The 22,500-nt window shown below is 41.8% G+C and overlaps 1 protein-coding gene across 1 annotated transcript in view; it reads right to left on the bottom strand.

Moving 5' to 3' along the window:
- FBN3 (fibrillin 3) overlaps nucleotides 1-22,500 on the bottom strand; it is a 181,428-nt gene that overhangs the window by 152,868 nt on the left and 6,060 nt on the right. Inside the window, exon 2 of the mRNA XM_075611661.1 lies at nucleotides 16,761-17,072. Within this exon, the coding sequence (XP_075467776.1) occupies nucleotides 16,761-16,933 (173 nt within the window). The 5' untranslated portion in view covers nucleotides 16,934-17,072. The remainder of the gene's footprint in view (nucleotides 1-16,760; nucleotides 17,073-22,500) is intronic.

The raw sequence follows: 22,500 nt of genomic DNA, 5'->3' as shown, positions 1-22,500 counted from the left end.
CAGCATCTAGCAGCTTCATTTGAGAGCTGGACTGTGAACTCTGGATGCAGTTTGACCGGATTGGCAGTGATTTATCACATACTGCTTGTTTTATACTTACCCTTGTGAGTGAATTTTCACCCCCCCAGGACATTTACTCAAAGGACTGTTTTTTATACACTTTTTTAAGCTTTTATTGCATGTTTTTTTGATGTATTGTTGAGTTTAATAGGTTATTTATAAAGCACTTATTTACAGCACATTTATATAATAATTCTTAGCGGAATTATTGATATTATTATTATTTAAATACTGCTTTAATATATTATTTGAATTGTCTAATATTTCACTTTTTTGGCGCTACTTTATATTTCATGTTTATGTGTATATATACACACACACACACCACTCTGTCAGTCCAGGGGCCCTGCGCTTCCTCCTCTTCCTCCTCCTGACGTCCCTGGGATCCACTTCCGTCCGACCGGAGGAGGGAGAGGAGAGAGAAGCTGGAGATAGGGGGGGGGGGGGGCGTGCTCCCTCCTCCAGCACCCCCTTCCAGTCGGTTGGAAGTTGTATCCCAGCACCAACAGGAGGGAAAAGATGGAGTGCGGGGCCCCAGAAGGCGCGGGGCCCAAGGAGCCCGCCTTGCCCTAAGGACGGCCCTGATTAAGGGAGCGGTTATAGGAGCAGGTAGGGAAGGAGTTAGAAGGAGCGGTTATAGGAGCAGTCAGTGGGGGAGTTAAGGATCATTGTTCGGAACAGTTATGGGAGAAGTTGTAAGAAGTGGTTATAGGAACAGTTAGGGAACCAGATTATCAGCGCAATATCATGAGAAGTGGCCTTTTCTTCCATCTTTGCATCAAATAAATCCACTAGGTATGAGATGGTGGTAAACTCTGCTCCTGAGAGATCAGTGCCAAGTGTAAGAAACAAAATTAAAAAGATGTCCCACTGGGGCAATGTAACACAGATTACAATGTTTGATTTGTGTTTTGGAGCAAACTGCACAATCTTGACACCTATCCCCTGATATTTCAATAATAGAGGATGCAAAAATTAAAAAAAGACAATATTTAAGTACCTTTCGCTATAATTAATATGCTAGTGCACTGTCACATTTTAACCAGTACTGTTATTTCATTCAGTTGGCTTTGATAACCTGTTACATACATTCTGGCCAGGTTACCTATTATCAGGAAATCTAGAATTTAGGATGGGGTTTATTGTACTCTTTCCCTGATCATGTGTGTCTTCTTCTGAGTGCAGTGGAGGATAAAGAGATCTCTCTCTGGCAACAACGAGGTTAAGGGCCATATTTACTAAACGTTGCAGCCAATTCAAGTTACCACCTTTGCGGCTTAGTAAATATGACCCTAGATCTCTTGTACCTGCTCCTCGGCAAACAGAGAACATTAGTCCTGTCTGCGTCTGACATCATAGGATAATGGACCTGTAAACGGTGTCATGATGCCGGGAGTAGAAAATCATAGCCAGAGAAGCACATTCTAACTTCCCTGAGACACTCGCTGAGGATAAAAGAAGAGACATATTCAGATCTGATTAGGAAGACGCAGAACAGACAAATAGCCTGAGGGACGGGCAGACAAAGACTTTTCAGCATGTTGTCATAAACATTATAAACCTATTGCAAAGCTAGGGAACAGTTTAATTACCCAGACACAGGGAGCAGATGCCCATGAGGTTGTTGTTTTTTGTTGCAGCCCACAATGCAAGTGCTTTACAGGCATACCCCGCTTTAAGTACACTCACTTTAAGTACACTCGCGAGTAAGTACATATCGCCCAATAGGCAAACGGCAGCTCGCGCATGCGCCAGTCATCACGTCCTGAACAGCAATACCGGCTCCCTACCTGTACCGAAGCTGTGCGCAAGCGGGGAGACTGTAGAGCCTGTTACAAATGTGTTATTTACATCAGTTATGCACGTATGTGAAGATTGCAGTACAGCACATGCATCGATAAGTGGAAAAAAGGTAGTGGTTCACTTTAAGTACATTTTCGCTTTACATACATGCTTCGGTCCCATTGCGTACGTTAATGCGGGGTATGCCTGTATTTTGTCATTCTTAGGAGCTAGCTATGTTAAGAGGCTACTTAATCTTCATACCAGCCACACACACATGTCAGCCATCATGAACCAAAATCAATGAGGTGTGGGGGTTCTGTGTCGGGAAATTGCATCTGTAAAGGTGCAATCCTGCCTTAAACTCAGCTTTCAACTAAACACTTCACATAAAGAGCAGCCAATTACAAGCACTGTCCACATTGTAGTGCTGCTGTATCAGAAAAAACTGTGGATGCTATTTCCCCTCCCAGAATCCTTTGCTTGTCTCATTCAAATTGTTTATTGGCTTCTTTCTCCCACAAAATGTTGTTCTACAAATGGTGCTCTTTAAAAAGCGCACAATTGCGCGAAACACATTAGAGGTTCCTGCATCTCTATTTAACAAGTTGCTGACAGCCAAATAAATATTTTTTATTGCGATCCGGCTCTCATCATCTCTTTTTCTCAGGCAGTGCACCGCTTTATCTCGTTCCCCACAGGAGATATTCCGGTATTCTACACGTGAGTAATATTTGAATAATTATTTACTCAAGGACTCTTTCTCTATTTGCATTGATGGTCTAGCTCCAGGAGAACTATATTGCTACAAAATAAGGGGGTCTGCTGTCCTCACTTTTGTGGGGCTGCAGACATCCCCTGTGCAGCTATTCTCTGGACCATATTGTGACTTTCTCAAACGTTTATTATCATCTTTAATCTTTTACAATGACAAGTTTGGACTTACCAGATACTGCCTTATTTGCATGGCTAAATATATATTAATATACTTGTTTTTTTTAAGCACTGATTTTTTCTGTCTAGCCCCAAGCAGCAGGGATTCTTCCACTTACCTAGGTCCAAACAAGTTCATTGGCTGAATTAAATGCTATCTTTTTATCTCAGTGAAACAATCTATCATAATATTGAATAGGTGCCTCTGTATCTTCCTCTGTCTAACTCCTCAGCAGATAATCTTCCTTAATCATACAGAAAAGCACCTTGTTTTCCCTCCGAGCCCCCAATGTGATGTTTCAAAAAAGTACTGTGATTTCTAACACAAGGAGAGCCAAATCATGCCAAGTAAGAGTCAACACTCTTCAGACTACATTTCCAAAAGGTTTGTACTATAAATGCAAACAGTAGAAAGCCAATGGTCCCTTGTGCATATAAATCCTATTTTTATTTTTAAAAGTAAATACATAGGCTCGCAAATAGAAATAAAAAAAGTAGTGGTACTTCATACAATCCTGTACCTTCATGAACTGAACAGGGTCTGAGAAGCACTCGAAATAATATTGATCATTATTTCTTTTGGTAATAAGTATAGAAACCTGAGTGGTTCTTCATGTAACTGGGAGAGCGCTAATTGAGTCACTATGGCACAGAAACTCCCATTTCCGTGCGATAGTGCCCGACTGGCACTATCACCGTTCAATAAATCCCCCCCCCCCCCAAAAAAATATATCCAGAAAGACAGAGATAAGAAATTGTGCAAAGTACTGGTAAAGTGGTGCATGGCCTTCTACATGAGCGGTGCGCCAAACTGGGGGACCGCGCAAGGCCTTTGCAACCTCTACTTACCGGGATTCAGCCGGCTTCAGGACGCGTGACCATGGCAACGCGGCATCAAATGACGCCACGGGGTTGTGTGATGTCACAGTGGCCTTGGTAACGTGACATTAAATGACACCGCGGGTCACCTGCCGTGATGTCACACGACCCTGTGTCGTCATTTGATGCCGCGCAAGGTAAGGGAGGAGGGGGGGGGCACAAAGGAGGAGAGCAGGCAGGCAAAAAAAAGTTCAAATGCTCTGAAGCTAGAGAATGGGAGGCTCAGAGGAAATGCGAGGAAGCTAGAGAATGGGAGGCTCAGTGGAAATGCGAGGAAGCTAGAGAATGGGAGGCTCAGTGGAAATGCGAGGAAGCATGGAAAGGGTGGTGGATTCATGGAATACATTCCCAATTCTGGTGGCAGAGGCTAATACAGCAAGGGAATTAAAAAATGCTTGGGATATCCTGAATCTCACAGAACCCCAAAGGTTTAATAGGGTCTGAGGTTTCACAACAGATAGGAAAATGAGCTAGGGGGACCAAGAGCTCCTTATCTGTCTTCAATTTCTATTTTTGTAATCACATAAATGTTTTATTGATTAGTTCTGGACAACTGAAAATGTATGTGGGGCTTTCAAAATGCAGCCTGTGAACAGTAATTACCTATCACTCCCCTGAAACTTATCTGAAAATACACGGTGGTCTTGACACACTTGTAAGTTACCTCTATAAGGGACTTTCATGGTGGTCCAATAAAGAAATATTCTAACATGCAAAAACAATTAATGTAAAATGCTGCTTTATGTACTTTGGAGTACATGCAACAATGCAGGGAAAACTGTTGTTTTGACGCACTATGCTATTTTCTGTGTCCATCTGGATCAAATGTAAAAAGCTTGTTAAGTAGGATTCCTATATTTATTGCCTGGAGGGTTTATGCAACCTCAGAGTTTTCATGCAAACAAAAAGAGGAAAGATGAGAGACAGTAGGGGAAAAATGTGACTGTGACAGTAAGGGTAAAATGGCTAACATATTAAAGGTTTAGTCCACCATTACCCCATCCATCTTGATGGATTTGCAGGATTTCACCTGCAGATCCACCTTATGCGGCTCATCTGACCCAAAAAACGATGTTTTACAATGTATGCCTGTGTTCTGTATGTAATGTAATGTTTGGTGCACTGTAAAAATGTATTGCGTTATTTCCTTCGTGTGCTAAGCTAGTAATACGCTTACCCAACCTGCACACCAATAGATCCGGATTCTCGCTAGTCAAGAATGGGGAAGATGCAGTGTGGGGAACAAAGGGAGAGTGGAGATGGGCAGCCCTTATGTCTGGGAGACCTTGGTCCAAAGATGAGAGCCTGTGTCTGCCCCAGGCACTAAGGGCTCGTTCAGGGTGCCTGCTTTGGGATATGGAGGGCGCGCGTCCGCGAGAGCGCGCGTTACTTTTGTAGGAGACGTCCGTTCATCCCCTGCCGACAGCTCCAGCGTTCTGTCGTTCAGTGGGTGTGTCTTTGACGTCACATGCTAATCCTCCCGGTCACAGACAGAGAGCAGGGATCAGTGTTGCAGTCTTGAAATCATTCTGAAGAATGATTTCATTGGCTGCCTGGGTCCCTGTGACGCTGCTGCAGTTCCAAAAAACGAAATTTTCCTTTACTGAAACTGTCGTCAGCGTCAACTCCTGGCTTCGGAGGCAGGGCAGTTGCTACCCTGACAACAAGTATTCAAATTGAATACTTTGTTTCTCACTGCAGCAAGCACGTCAGCACGCCCTCCCTCCGAAGCCAGCACCCTGAACGAGGCCTAAGGTGTCTAACTCTGCAGGAGATATCCGGCCAGCCAGGGGAACTGGTGCTGGGTATGAGCCCTGTAGACGCTGTTCCAATTGGCTGGTTTGAAATTCCAAATCTCACAAGCCCTCCCCTGAGGGCCGTCCTGGCCACACCGTCACACCCACAGCCTGGATTTGCACATGTGAGCTCTCGCACTGTGATTAGTCCCCACACAGCATCTGTGCAGTGATTTGGTCGCGACCCCGTCTTCCATGCTTTTCTATGGAGATGGGGAAACTATGTAAAGGGGACATGATCTGAGCGACACAGATCTTCCTGGAGTCAGCATGTAGGCTGACAAAGTGGTGTGCTCCGAGGCTTTGCATGAAACACCCCAGAACGAAGCTCGGTGCTGATCCGAAAGGGAAATGTAAACATGCTTTGTGACTCTGGACTTTTGGCTTGCTGGTGTATCTCTGTGGTGCTTTGCCGGAGATACTGAGACTGAAGCCGGTGAACGGGAGATTTGAAAGTGCTTTTGTGTAAATTGCATCACCGCAACACAATCAGGGACGCAAAACCAGTAAGCAAAAATTGTCAAAAAAAAGTAAACAAATTGTAAATAGCGCGGTGCGTACTTACCTAGATTCCCTTTCTTTTCCGACAAATGGCGCATGCGCTATGTACACACACATTGTATGATGACACACGTGACATCTGCTTATGTTGATAATATAATGTTCAGTGTCAGTGTATCAGTGCGTTTGGTGAATTGTTAACAGAATGCCGTGATATTTGTCACGCCCCTCTGTAATTTGTTTGAGATTAAATGTTACTATGACGTCAATACATTAGGTCTTAGAGGGGTCATATCGTATGAATGGAGTAGTAAGTGTTTCTAAATCATCATTACGTCACATCATGAAAGTGCTGAAAGTTGTTTTGATTCGTCAATATATAGCACATGGTCTCACAAGTAGCCAATTAGGAGTAAGCCTGTCCTGGTCTCCATATCATCGCAGACCACTCAGCTCTCCTGAACCCTCACAGGTATGCCGCACCATAACACCTGTAGCCGCAACAAGTATCTCAACAAGTATCTCCTAGAGGGTGGGGGTACATGTGCTACAGTACCATATAACTTCTACCTATAACTCCTCCGTAACTCCTCCTATTGTACCATATAACCACTACCTATAACTCCTCCCTCAACTCCTTTTATTGTAGCATATAACCACTACCTATAACTCCTCCTATTGTACCATATAACCACTACCTATATCTCCTCCCTCAACTCTTCCTATTGTACCATATAACCACTACCTATAACTCCTCCCTTACTCCTCCAATTGACACTACCCAAATTCTGAGCTGACCCTCACCAAGCAAAATTGGAGTGAAACAACGTAATATATTAATGCTATGAAGCACAGGATAAAAATGCTACCGTGACCCCCTCTACCCTGTAGAACTTACTTTCTAATGTTGGAGTCTTAGGAAAATGGAGATGATTTGAAGCTGGGATATAACCTCCCTTTTATGAGGATGTGAAACACGTCATATGTTGTAATTGATATGGGTTATGTGACTAAGGGCTTTCCGAGCATGTATGAAAGCAACACACGCAATCTTCTTCCCAGTGGAAATTACAGGGCTGTGTGAAACAGCTGTGTCTGGCCTGTCTTCTCCCAGTGCTCCTGGCCATGGATTTTAAGTTCGCCTAGGCTTGTTCACTGACTTCAAAGTACCTTTTAGCTTTGGGGACCTGATTAGCTAAATGGATTCAGAACAATGGCTTTCAATTTAGTTCTCCCACAACGTGTTCCACCAGACCTAAATTAATCAGAGGAATTGAAACCCCTTTGTTGCCAGAAGGGCCACCAAGAGGTTAAAATCTCAGTGTTTCTCAGAAAAATACTGCTACCTCTTCATTTTCATCCTAATCGCACACTTCTCTGTTTGAACCTGACGAAAGTCTGTTATGAGTGAAATGCGTAGGACATCATGACGCAGTGACATCATTCAGCAAGTAGAAGGCAGACAGTTGGAGTAAATTGTGAGGGCTTCGTTTCGCAGATTGAGCATTTAGTCTCAGGAACCTTTATTTAGAAATTTCAACTCTACTTATTTAGGATTTTAGGTGAACACAGCTACCTCCGCTATCAGCAGCTATTAGGCTTGTTATATAGTCCTCGCTGCTGCGAGTGCGGGCGTGCGCCCAGCATTGCGCGTGCACGTGGCTTGCACGTTTAGTTGCTAGGGTGCAAGCGGTGATGCGTGCGGTTAGGGAGCTTGACTCTGATGTCACAGCGTTAAGCCGCACTGTGATTGGTTCGCGGCGTGGCAGCAGCGTGAAAATACAATTTTATTGCATTTTCCCTGGTCTGCCGCACCACCGCTCACGGCCGTGCGCGCCCGTCCCAAGTATATAAACGTCTGGCTAACACAGCCAATTATAATTGATGCGCGCACAGTAGCGCACGCACACGCACGCACTATATTACACAGCTAAGTCATTTGTTTGAGATCAGACCCTCTGCAGTCTAAACGTCATCCCTGCTACACAGGTGATACGTCAATGACTTTACGAACATAGCAATTAGTTCTCACATTTATTAAACTGTTGCAGACAAGGGGGGATTACCTTTGGTGCTAATCCAGGGTGAATTTTGAATTATCCCTCTACAAATATTGATGCACATCACTGTTTGGGTGTTCTATTATACACCCGACTGCCGTGCCCATCTTTCCTAATTTTTACTCTGAGCACTGTGGTTTGTCATCACATTTTTCTCATTTTATTGTTAGTCTTCTGTGTTAGCCTTTGTTTTAACAGTAAGTAATTAAATGCTACATTCTATAAAGCCCATTAGTGCATTCATTCGTGCATTCTCTATTATGGGACAATGTTATTTCTTTGAACGACGCTCTAATTTTATTGTTGAAACCTACAGCAGTTTTCCATTTTGAAGGCTTGGGGAGCAATATATAAAGGAAAATATGCTTTAAAACAAATTGAATGATTGCATTAACTCAAAAATCAATCAACTCACCTAAAATCACTAGCAGCACATGTTGGTATGTCACTATTAATGTTCTTACATGTGGCACGTGTTTTCTTAATCTTTGAATAGTGTGGATCATGTTCATACATATGAATGGGGAAGATCCCTGATGTAGGCGCACTGCAGACCTTTATAGAATAATACGGTCAGAGGTGAAAAAATGTATATATATAAAAACACTTTATATAGAAGTTTATATAAAAACACATCTAATAGCTAGAGGTACTCAGTGTCAATGTACGTTGTATTGACATTCAGTGTATCTAGTAGCCAGGTAGTGCTGTTTGGTGGAGATGTAAGTCTCCTATGGGGATGTTATAAGAGCAGCGTGTACCAAAGAGATTCACAGGGTATGTAGTAATTCCTGTGTAAATGTGTCCATCGTGCGTAGTGGGTGCTTATTAGGATAAATTCCTATTAGGTCACAGTGAAGGTTCTGTAGTGAGCGTGTGTTCAAAAACTATTTAGGTATACAAAATTGAGGATATAGACAGATCTTGGGGATGTTTCCCTACACCATGGTAGAAATCGTAAGGGTTTATTAACGGTGTATCTTCCGTAGTAGGTAGAGAATACACGTTGAAAACACCCATAAGGGGGTATAACACCCTTTGCCTAGAGTGAGGCAGATCTATTGTCCATTAATAGTATACTAATACACTCTATGGGATTGCCAGATGAGTATATCTAATTGTAAAACTGAAAGAGTGATATCAATTCAGTTGGTGAATATGCAGCTTGAAAACGCAAGCTATATGTGATGGCGTTTTCCCTGCACTGTAGTGAATGATACACACGGCAGAATATTCACTGCGCATGCTCCAGAATCAATAGTGGATATAGTAAATATCTGTTCTTTAAAACTCAATGAGTGGAACTTCAGGCTGGTAGATCTACTGCCTGCTGCAAAACGTAGTAAGATAGCACGTGGTCTTATGAATTCATAGGTGTAGATATAGCAGGTATGTACAAGTTGTAATATAGAACAAGTTCGTGAGACTGTGTGTACCGCTGACGTGAATGGACTATGTCACCAGCTCATTGACTGCGTATGCTCAAAGGTAAGTATACACATGGTAAATATGTTATATTTCGGTAGTATTGTGTCCTCTGCCTTTAAAAAGGCATGTTAACTGCGTATGCTCAGCGGTGAATATACATATGGTAAATCTATTGTGGTAGTGGATGAGCCCTGCTCTCATATAATATACCAGGTATGTACAAGTTGTTACCAGCACGATATAGGACAAGTTTGTGAGACTGAGTATAGTGCTAACGTGAATGGACTGCGTCACAAGTTCATTAACTGCATATGCTCAAAGGTAAGTATACACATAGTAAGTATAAGTATATAGGGCTCATCCACTGCAAATTATTGGGCGTCTTGTTATCTGGGGTGTTTGTGGCATTAGGGGCAAATAGTAGGGTCCAGCAGCGACAATTATTAGTGGGCTCCAAAGATTTTACACATCAGTTCTTCACGCAGGTGCAGTTTTTCGTAATTGAAATCAATATTAGTTTATACTGCGGTATGTTTTATTCAAATAAACAATACAATGTAGCAGCCACTTAAAAAAACACACACACACAACTTAAACAACTGGTCAGTGTAATTGGTAGCCTAAGGACTTGGATAAATAATTATTTTAAAATACTTGTTCTAGTTAATTTGTTTGTTAAAAGTGTCAATTTGACCTATTAAACATGTCACTCTGCTAAGATCACATTTGTCCTAGGCAGGACTGATCTTATAAAGACTCCCCTCAATGCATTTAAGGCTAAGGCCCCGGTATCTCCGCTGCAACGCGCGCCCGCGAGAATGGCGGCGCGTGCAGCCGATTCCCTGGTCTGAAGCTCACTGCAGGGGGGTCAACTCCTTAGATGTGTACTGGGGGCAGGGAACGTATTCTCTTGGATTCTCTGTGATGTGCAATGTTTACAAGACACGTAGATTTTATTACAAACTTGTCTGCGCTAATAAAAATAATGATCTGTCAAACTGAAATCCGTGCTGAGAGCACTGAACAGGCACAAAAATTAACCACATCAGAGAAGAGAAAAAGAATGGAATAAGTGTAATGTAGTAAGCTGGAACTCAACATAAATACATAAATTTTAAAAATCTACTCCCACTGCTTACACTTTTCATGTGAAGTCTTTGATCTACGCACCCAAGTAAAACAGAGTATTGCTCATAAGTTACTGAATGTGCACATTCTAGCTAGGACAGAGCTGGGTGCTTTACAATATAAACACAGTCAGGCTAAGCATTATACAATGGCAAATAAGGTCCAATCGGGGAAAAGCTGTAAGCTGTGGATGTGAGAACCATGCAGTCATTCTTTTTCTGTACTCAGTTCAAATTTGTGCTTGCAAATTGCATGCGTCATTCACATGGAGAGGGAGCTGATACAGTTTTCCTTTCTTGCTTGTTCCTTACAGATGTTGAATGAGGGCGCAGCAAAAAAAAAAGCCCAGGCTTACAAAATCAGCAGTATATAAATAGCGTCAAATGGTGCCGCATTGCCATGACAACGGGACGCTATGTAACGACACAATGTCATGCGGCGTCAAATTGCCATGACAACGGGACACCTTATGGCACCCAGGCGTCACATAATCTCACGGTGCCGCATGACGCCACGTAGCATCTCATTGTCATGGCAACGAGCGCCACGTGATGTTGTTACATCATGTAGCGTTCCCGTTGACATGGCAATGCGGCGCCATCTGACTCCGTGCAGCAATATTGGCAGTAGTTGCAGGGGGAGATGCCAGAAGGACGCCGAGGATGCCGGTAGACGCTACCGCCCACCGCCACCTGGAGGTTTACTAGGTAAATCCGTAGACCGGAGATACGTGGCCAAAACCCGTAGTCTCCGGGTGAACCCAGAGTGGTGGCAACCCTGTGGTAGACCAATAAAGATAAGGAGGGGAAAGAGAATTAGCTATGCCTGTGCAAACTCGTGGTCAACATGTAGTGATATCACACAAAAGGGAGCAACCAGAGGAAATCAAACCCCTCCTAAGTCTCAGCTAACCATGTTTATAAATAATGTATGTATATATGTATGTATTATGGACTGTATATATATATACCTCTAGATGTCAGATTTTGGTTGAAAAAAAAAGGTGTCAGTCACCCAGATGTGATTCCATAAACAAGTCACTGCCACTGATCCAGTCTGGTCCTAGGAGAGGAGGAACTTCCCTTTAAGACGTCCTGACTCCCTCTCTCTCCCCTTTCCATGTCCTGTCGCCCCCTTGTCCCTTTCCTGCGGCTTCCTGTAACCTTACACGGAATGGCTTTCAGTTTTAGAGAGAGCATTTCAGCAGTCGTTGGCCTGAAGGGAATACTCCATTTTCACATTGTTTTTTCATATTCTCACCATTTCCGTTCGCAGACATCACGGGGAATATTCTTTGGAGGCTATGAAGTGGTCTTGCTAGAACTGGAGAAGCGATCATCTCCGTTCAAATAAATGGAGGGGGGGAATCTTCTCCAGAGCAGGGAAGTGTCTTCACAGCATAGTGACAAAGGACTAATGGGTCTTATTTACTAAAATCTACTGACTGCAAAACTGGGGCAAACGAATTGCACCAGATTTATCAAAGAAAAGACCCCAATTGCTTTCAAGGGGATTCCACGCCGTTGATAAATAGCTGTTTTTTGTTACAGTTTTGCAGCTTTAGTAAAGAAGCCCAGTCGCATCAAGTCAAAAAAAAGAATACTTTGCAGCAGGGCATTTTTATTCTCTTTATTTTTTGCTTGCAACTGCCACAATTAGAAGAAGTTAATTAATCAGTTGTTTATAATAACCATGTTTACATTTGACTTTGGCTAGGAGCCAGGCAGCTGTATGCCAATTCATTCCTAGTTTAGTTTGTTTGATACTAACAACATGTACAGCTTGGAGGAGAGAAGGGAGAGACGGGATAAGATATAAACTTCTTCATGGAAAGAGTAGTGGATCCATGGACTCGCTCCCCAGCAGAGCTGTAGAGGCTAATACAGTAATGGTGCTCAAAATTCTTAGGATAGACAAAAGGGAATCCTAAATATGAAGGGAAATAAAGGAAGTGTCTAAAGGGTCTGAAGTTTCACAGCAGATAGAATAGGCAGAGTAGGGGGGGGGATAGTGCTTCTTATTTGCTGACAATTTCTTTGTTTCAATGTTTAATAACATCCCATTATAACGTGTGCAGATTAACTCCTTCTATTGACAATCCTCAAATCACAAGTTGGGACAAAATAGGAGTCAGGAAACTTGATGTTTTAACGCGACATACGATATGCAGGATGACAATAATGCTTTTCCCATTCTAATTTTAAGACAAAAACTGTCTTGTTAAAAAAAAAAATAAGAAAAAAAAATATCCTCTTCGTGAAACTAAAATCATCTCCAACACAGGGAAGCACCTTCGCAGGATATTCAAATGGGGCCATAAACTTCCATCTAATTCCTCTGCTGGAAAACGATCCAATAAGTCTCCTACGATATCATTGAATTAGTATTTCCTCAGATTACCCCTGAGCCACATGGGAAAGATTGGCCCCAGTGACACTGCACGCAATATTTTTGGACAGCCCTGAGACAAGTCATCTAACCCAACACCATCATACCTTCAGAAAGCATTGCCAGAGGCTACAGTCTAGTAACACCTAGTCCTGCGTAATTGACTGTCGGGTAGATGCATTGCTAACTCATCAAAAGAGCAATTCTAAAGAAAGAATGGAATACATTTGTGATGGACTTGTTTCTTGGGGGAGGGGGGGGGGATGTTGACAGTTAATGATGAGTTATTTTTAATGTCGGTGACTTTGTGTCAAGGACCAGGTGAGGTTGTTCAAATACACTGGAAGCTTCATGCATATCTAGAGGTACAGATGTAGCAGATGTTATTGCTCCAGCTGGCGTGATGTAGCGCAACACACAGAATACGCCAGCGGGTGCAGACACCATTGTGTCTGCACTAGCCGCGTGCAAAAAACAGGTGGGGCCAATATGTTACTTCACCCGAGTACCATCAAATACAGTAACATCTGCTACATATGTAGCTCTCGATGCAATGTCTGCTTTCTAAAGCAAGTCATCAACATTAAATATGTATTCTTTGTAAGCTGCGATGGCTTGTATTCAATCAACATGAAATAATGCATAGATATTTGAACGCATGATTAACCTGTATTGCAGACCCTTCTAGCACTGAAGGGGTTAACAGGTCACTGAAAGCGTCTCTGAATGCCTAACAGGTTTCGGTTGTAATCTCTAAAACATGGCATGTTGTTTAAACTGCAGATATTCAGATGAACAAAAAAACATGTTATTATGCATACTTTTATGTCTGCAAATACAGTGTTATCTGATGGGATCAGTACATTTTGTGTAACTATATAATATGTTTTATTCTGTGGTGGTGCTGCTGCTGCTGCTGTGCATAGAATGTTGCAGAAACAATGTAATGGAGAAGGGGCGGCTCAGTTAGTGAAGACCTGGTTCAATTCCCAGTGTCTGCTCCTTGTGACCTTGTGCAAGTCACTTATCTTCCTGTACCTCAGGCACCACAAAAACATAGATTGTAAGCTCTACGGGCCAGGTGTCTGCAAAATTGTTTCTGTAAAGCGCTACATAAAACTAGCATCACTATACAAGAACAAACAACAATTATTATTATTATGTTGGTGCCTGGGCCACAGAGAGACAAAATGATTTGCTTAATGTCACGAGAGAGTTGACTTTTTGGAGCTGAACCGCCTTCACCCTCTTCAAAGGTTTTGATCTTACCACTAAGGTGTGAAATCACGTAAGGTGTGAAATCACGTGTGAGTTTGCTTGAAGAGGCCTTTGACATTTCAAACTGTGTAAACCAGAATCTCATTGATGAAGGTCTCTGATGTTGGTCTATTAAAAGGTACAATAAATCTGCAGTTTCCCGAGACCGCTACGGCTACTACAGCCTACAGGTATGAACTACATGAAATGGGATCTCTAACATGCCAGAAAGATACCACTTGCCATATTAAGAGCTCAAGTTTAAATAAAAGCTGTGACAAACACCACAAACAACAAAATAAATATATGTTTGCTGGGACTAATATGGCTAGAAGAACAGTGTGAGAGTATGAGTGTGACCAACTCTCGCTATTTGTGAGCGGCACTCCATAATTATTTTTAACTGATAATGTATAATTTTCCTGTTGTCTTCCTCCAAAATGATTCCTTCATCCCAATGCAAATCAATAAAAAGTTTTACAAATCTCCCACATTTTCATCCCAAAATCACCCTGAGAGACGTTTTCAAATGTTGACCAGTGTGGTGAAGAGATAGAGAACTCAATGGACTTTTGAGTCAGGTATTATCTGTTCAATATTTTTTGGACTCTCTTGGCTATTTACTTTTACATACAGTATATCCAAAGCTGTCTCCTTCCCAGCACTTGACCTAATCCAGCACCTCAGTATAAAGGCCCTCTAGGCCTCAGAGGATGGCCCTCTATGATCAGAGGATGGGAGCATCTGGTCAGCTAGAGCAGCCCCAGGAGACACCTGAATTACTCATGTTACCTGGCCTGAAGGCCAGAGACAGGAGCACTTCTCTTGTCCCACCCACATCTGGTCATAAAAAGGCATAGGGGGGTTAAGTGATTTGACCATTACCACACAAGAGTCTCTGGAATTCTGTCCACAAATTCATAGCTTCTTCAAAAAGTGACATTTAACCCATACAATTATTTTGTGTGTATAGTAAATGCAATTCTATAGATATCATTAAAGATACAATTCCACTAGAAAAAATATTGAGAAAAAAGCCATAACTATACTTATATACAGTTATATAGCTATGTGCGTGTTGCTTGTTTTTTTTTAAATATACTGACTTCCATTTAGTGAGATCATCTTCTGAGTGAGACTTCAATCCAAGGATTGAGACTGTCTTCCAATGAGAGACTGCCTTCCAATAAGTGAGACTGACTTCCAATGAGTGAGACTGCCTTTCAATAAGTGAGACTGCCATCTATCGAGTGAGATCGCCTTCCAATGAGTGAGATCGCCTTCCAATGAGAAAGACTGCCTTCACAATGAGAGAGACTGCCTTCACAATGAGAGAGACTGCTATCACAATGAGAGAGACTGTCTTCGAATGAGGGAGATCGCCATCTAATCAGAAAAATTGCTTTCTACGGAGTGAGAAAGCCTTCTTATTGGGGAAGCCTTTACGTTGACTACATACTCATGTTTGAATCGTTCATCCAATCAGGAAAGCTGCATTTTACTAAAAAGGACTTCATTCCACTGCTTTATCCACCCCACCCCACCCACTCCCTCCCTAATGTTCAGCAGATACATTCTTCATACACATGTAACTGTTTCCAGGTGTGATGACTGCATACAGCAGCGGTCTTTTAACAAGCTCGCTGGGGAGGGCCATGCCTATGGAATGGAATGGTTTTGGCATCATTGGTGGAAAATGCCTGTGCATTTGTGTGACTTCCTTGGGGTGGCAGTCTGCACAGCACAGACATATATCTTCAGAAAAATGTGGGCCTCAGCAGACTGTATGTGGTGATGTGATAGTATACTAAGAAAGAAGACTTTTGAAAAGTATTTTTCCGATCTCAACTATCTTTTTGAAGCAAGACAAGTATCTGTAGGTGGTGAACGTGCCTGTGCTACAGTAACATCTACTGTAGCAGTCAACCTCCAAGGACTGAGATCAGTCAAATGTAGGGGTTCTGGGCCAAAGAAATGGCACGTTAATGGAAAAGTATTCATTTTTATCAGAGAGACTCAAAGGGAAAGTAGAAACAGGAAAAAATGCATACACTTTTCTTCACCTTATTACAGAGACCCCTATATATTTCAGCATATAAAATGGGAATGTAAAAAGTATACAGTATATTTTCGGATATATTAAGTGTGAGAGAGCCTTTCCCTACTTTAAAAGCAAATAAAGTATATATGAGTGTACTGTACTTGCATGTCTTTCACAGGTCATCAAACCTGCTTCATCCACCCCATTGTCACATGTCCTACTGTACAGTTGTTAAGCTGCAGATAAGGATTCTGGGTAGTGACATGCAAATACGTGCATTGGGTGTATCACATTTAGGTTCCTATTTATTTTATTAAATGAATTCCCTAGAGCTTTTGTCTGCTGCATTACACAACTTCTACAGTTTAGCCTGGGTTAAGGAAGTACAGAACCACAGGTCCCCACTCAAAGAAATCCTTATGAACCCATTTGTTTTAGCTTGGCCACAGATTTGGCATGGTCAAGCTAGTAGTGGTACTGTTAAAGCAAAATCAGCCATCAACATACCCTCTCAGTGTGTCTTGTCCCCTCCTCCTCACTCTGTTGGCCGTTGCTCTGTCTTCGTAGCCTGCAAACCTGTCCACTTGCAGATCCCCTTGCTCCAGTTGGCCCTGAGCTTGCTCCACATACCACAGAGCTGTACATCCCAGCATGAACTTGGCCAGCCATATCACCCCCATGATGGCAGGGGCTGAAGGATCCCGCTGCTTTCTGAGAACCCTCTTCCACTTGGGCTGTCACTTCTGCTTTGGTGATGGGGACGGCTGATATCCCTGAGTATAAGGAGAGGTCTCCAGTCCTGTTGCTCTCCTTCAGAGGCTGTAAAAGGAAACAGAAAACATATTCTATGAGTATTCTCCTCAATCCACACAAGTTACATTTATAACCGCTGGCTGGCCCCAATGGCAGTGAAATTGTTAAATGGGCAATCTTCTCTTGGCGATCTAAAAATTGTCATTTTAAATGACATAGGCCAATACAAACAGTGAAAGTAGTTTTTTACTAGTTTTGTTCCCTGTGAAGAATAAATGTTTTCTGGGGTCGTGTAATTCTAATCTTATCTGGTACTTGTCGTTGTTCCCCTTAATCTCTCTGGCAGCATAATTAGTTTATTTTACCGTTTTGTTGTTTTGTATAAAGTGTGTGTGTGAATAATTTGCCTGTATAAGTGACAGTTTATAAACAGTCCTATCACAAAAAAAGATTACAATTTGTGAGACTGTTTCTAAGTATGTTCCCTACTAATTAAAGTGTTGCGTGCAAAAGCTTTCCATTTGCAGAGACCACCTGCTGCTGAACTCTCTTTCAAAGTAATTATAATCCCATAATTAGTAAAACAGGTAAACATACGTAGTTAAAGCTGCAGACCAAGATATATCCTACATGTTTTTTTTTTATTTTAAATAAATCAGTCTGTACTATGAGAAAATACTTGTAAGATTAAAAAAAACAAAACCTCAGAATGACATTTTTAATGTATTATAATGTAACAAGCACTTTTTGTTTCTATAGTAACCAATTACAAAATCACATCCCCTTCCTCTTCTGAAACAGCCTCCGGCATACCCCTTTTTGAGCTCTGCCCTCTCTCTAGCAGTGCACAAATTATATCTAGTGACTGCCTGGTCACATAATCTTCCCCACAGAACTTTGCATCTTTGGTCCTCTTCTGCTGCATTGACACCCATCTAGTGAAACCCTGAGCCAAATCTTCGCCGATCGATCACAGGAGAAGGGCTAATTTTTTTTAAAAAATGGCAGCTTGGACTGCTGTTGTAATATGCTTGAATTCAGCAGACCCGGAGAAATGCTAAACATATTCATTTTTCACAAGATATTATAAGTAAGACCAGTGCTGCCAACAGGGGATTAGAGCCAGGACAACTGGTCCTGGAAGTTGGAACCAACTTTCAGTGGGTCCCCTACCTTTGCTGGGCTCCCATCGGCCAGCAAATGGCACCCCCTCACATTCCAAAGGTTGCAACCCACTCCTATGCTCATCCGGCAGCCGCACGCTCATCTCCCCGCCCAGAAGCCATCCTTCCCCGTTCTACAAAACGGGGCCAGGTCAAGATTTTTGTCCGGGGCCTTGGGAAAGTGGTCAGCAGGCTTGATTAGCCAAATGGAAGAAATGGGAGCCCCCCGCCCCCTAGCGGCGCTACTTCAAAGAAATCTAGCATATGAAAAGTTCACATAAAGTTAGAAGTGTTTCAATCTTCAATCACAATGACTGTCCCATATAAGGAATATTGTCCCTCGTAGCACGTAATCATACAGTGGTTAGGTCTCCTCAATAGCTTCTGTCCCGAGGTATATCTCATATGAGGTAAGCCCGTAATCAAATAAATAAACTCACTATTTTATGTACATGGGATCCAGGACTTCGGCGTGTTCCAACCGGGGTAGATGTGGAAGTGTGGATGGATGAGGCGGTGCAACTGCCTTGAGAAAGAATAAGCAGACCGGGACTTCTTAACTGGATTCAAAAAGCTTTATTGGCACATAGTAGCAAGAGACTAACTCTTACGCGTTTCGCGCGGAGTTAAGAGATAAAAGATAAAGCGCGGACCTCCGTGCAAAATGCGTAAGAGTTAGTCTCTTGCTACTATGTGCCAATAAAGCTTTTTGTATCCAGTTAAGACGTCCCGGTCTGCTAATTCTTTCTGAAGGCAGTTGCACCGCCTCATCCATCCACACTTCAGCAGGCTTGATTAGACAGTTACAGTGAAAGTGGCTTCCTTAGAAAGAGACTTCTGAGCTTTCCACAAAGGAAACAGATTACCAGGGAAGGGATGTGGTTATTAACTATGCCTCGCCAGATGCCCACCCTCAATTATTTAATTTGAAATAAGGAATATATTTTGCTGTTTATAAAACACCACTGTTAAGGATGGACATTTTTATATACCAATTTTAAGGTATATGGAAATCATTTCATCTTTTGATATGTTAAGTGGATCATTTCACATCTAATGGTGTAAAGCTGCAATAATCTTGCAAAGTATTTTTAATGATGGATTGTTTCAAATGTGATGGATGAGTGGAGACAAAGACTACTTCATCCATATATCTCTGTAAACTTGCACAGGGCTCACAAACATCATTCAGCAAATTCCAGATACCAAGGTTACATCTGATGAGCACATTTGATATTGGTAATACTCTGCAGTGTTGCTCCATCAAGACTCTGAGTTCTGAAGTGAATTCATAAATTCCAGGCCACAAGAGGGAAAAGAAGATCAAAACACTTCTTTAAACAATAAACACATTGAAACAGTACCAATGATTGTTATTTAGGGGGTCCTCTACTAACACTACAGTTAAAGAAGCCAACTTTTTTCTCTTGTTTATTGTTCTTTAACTTTGCCCTGGTTTTAATTAGACTTGATTTCCCATCCTGATTGTGAATGAAGCAGCTTGGACATTTGTACTGTAGAGTGTAGACCACCTGATAGCTGGCAGTAAAAAGCCTCCAAACTCCTTTCTTAGAACACTAGTTTTCAATGCATATTCCTGACATATTGATGAAAAGGGTTTCCATGGAAGATGAAGTCTTAATGAGAACCAGCATTGACTTGTGACTGATTGAAGGGATTTGACACTATACATCAGACAAGTATAAAACATTTGACATTGTTTCTTTGGTTTTCATTTACAGAAGGGAGTCTATGGTGGGTGGGGGCGGGGGGGGTGATTGTTAATCTTGTTGCTCCATCACAGTAATAAAGTTATCAGAATTATGAATGCCAACTTCCGGTTTGAGATCCAATTAGAAAATGTGAGAAACAGGTACGAGATAAAAGTGGTATAACCCATCCTGCAATTAAAATTTGCATTTTTATAGGCACTTTCTAGACATACTGAAATAATTGAAAACAAATACCTAGACATGTTATATTTTAAGGCATTGTTCACATGTGACTGCTATCAGTTCTGTTTGAACCGAGATGGAACTGACCCTTTAACCCATTAAACATGTCCCTGTCACTAATCTAAAAGAAAGTTTGTTAATAAATAGGGCAGGTCTGTGATTTAATCTTTCTAGGCTTACAAATTAATGAGATTGCTCTATTAATCGTGCTCTGCAATGAACATATCAGCTCTCTGAATGACCTTTCGTTCCCAGAAGGCAACCCTGCATTGAATGGGACTGCTCTCTAGCATGGTAGACTTGTGTCTAATCAGCAAATGTGCTTTCTAATGGACTGCATGGTTATTAGTGCTTCCTGCCAATACAACACTCAGAGACAGCCTTCCTATTCACGAGACTGCCTTATCACTGGTGACTTGAGACTGCAATTCCACTCACTGACACTCGCAATGCAATACAATTGAATTATAAAGTGTCAGAAAATAAACCCTAAAACATCATCCATCCCCCCACCCCGCCTCGCGGCTCTGCTTCCACATTTGTGCCTCACACCTCCTATTAAATGTTCAGTTTCCCGCCTATTTAGGAAGCCCCGCCTCGCGCCTCCCCCAGGGACCAATCATTCGCTTTCCCGCCTTGATCGCCCTGCTGACATCATTCCTTTGCAAGCTAGCGTCGGTGGACTCAGGGAGCATACACGTTCCCTCTGAGGTTAGAGACACGTAATTAGAAGTACTTGCTCTGGCTCTTACCGGTGCATTGCAACCAATGTATCAACATGCAGTGCAAATCAAGAGTGTTTAACCCTTCCCCTACCAGAGGGAATTGTCTTGCACTTCCAATTAATGTCCCTATGTGTTGAGAGGGGGTTATTTTATGATTATGATAATTCTCCATGAAATGGATTTCCATGTGACCTCTTGATATATATCCAAGTTTTATTCCTGTTGATGCAAGAAGTTCCAAAATACAAACATTTTTCCCCCTTATATTTCTAGTTGAAACCAAGAGGCATTTCTCCAATAACAATTCAGCATAGATCCTGTACATTTATTTGATGTTCCTTCTGGGACACCCATATTTGCTATCAGTGGAACACTCCTATAGAGAATATTTAGGAGAAAATTGGAGGGAACATTATTTTCAATTAATTTGCACTGGGGGGGGGGGTTGCTATCAGGGTGAAAAGTAGAAACAAATATACATTTGAGATATGAGGGAAAACGTCCTCATTAAACATGTCAACTCATTAATTTTCTGAGTATCACAGATTTTTGTCAGCGCCTCAGACTTTAATAGAGAATAACCGATTCTGTCAGCACTTTTCCATTGAAATTGTATATTTTTGGTTCACAACCTCCAAATGTCACTGATTTGGGTTCTTGTGGGTTAAAGGCTCTGCAATATTATCAGCATCTTAGTGATTAAACCCTTCACTAGAAGAAAGCCAGCACAAATCCTAAAGGAATCTAATAGGAACTTGGGATGTTAGCCTTTCAATCCCACTCATTTACTTAACCCCACCAAACAATGAGTCAGAAACCCCAAACTAAATCCCGACATCTGTATCTACCTGACAAACATGGACTGGTAAAATAATGATATATTTTGCATAATTATGATATGAAGTGGCTTAGTGATAAGATGTACTGATCTTTGAAGTGGGAAGTCTCTGTGCTCAGTCTCTAGATTTTTTTCACTGTAAACTGTAGATAAATCAGTTTCTCCCATAGAATTCAATAGACGACACTCTTATAAGTTAGAATCACCCTCTTACACATATCAATTACTCCCAAAGACTTTAATAGGATCCCGCATCGTTAGGACCACCGTCTTAAAACCCAAAGAACCTCATTACACCCATTATGATTTGCCCCTATCATCTTCAAGCCATCATCTTCTTACACATCCATCCTTTAAAGCTGCAGTTCAGTCAATATCCTGCATGTGTGTTTTTTTTTAATAAATCAGTTCTGTAGTAAGAAAAAATACTTTTAGCATTTTCTGTTTTAAAAAAAAACAACTTTGAAAGACCAATTTTCTTGTATTCTATTTTAACAGCCATTTACTACGGCACAGCCCCTTCATGTCCTGTCACAAGCCTTGGCACACCCCTTTGTCAGCCCTGCCCTCCCTCTAGCACATGCCAGTGCAGGAGTGCTCATGAATATTCATGAGCTTCCACTGAGTGACAGAAGCAAATAAAAACATATGCCAGCTCTAATTATGTCACCAAATTTCGCCTATCAATACATGGAGAACGAATTGACCTGCAGCTATACAGTTCTTTAGGTAATTAGAGATTGCACACATGAAACTATTAAGTAAAAAAATAAATTTAAAAAAAAAGACTGAACTGCAGCTTTAAGCCTGAGA

This window comes from Ascaphus truei, chromosome 8, assembly GCF_040206685.1.
Source record: "Ascaphus truei isolate aAscTru1 chromosome 8, aAscTru1.hap1, whole genome shotgun sequence".
Lineage (NCBI taxonomy): Eukaryota > Metazoa > Chordata > Amphibia > Anura > Ascaphidae > Ascaphus > Ascaphus truei.
The sequence above is the reverse complement of the archived record's forward strand: the minus strand, read 5'-3'. Positions and strand labels throughout refer to the sequence as shown.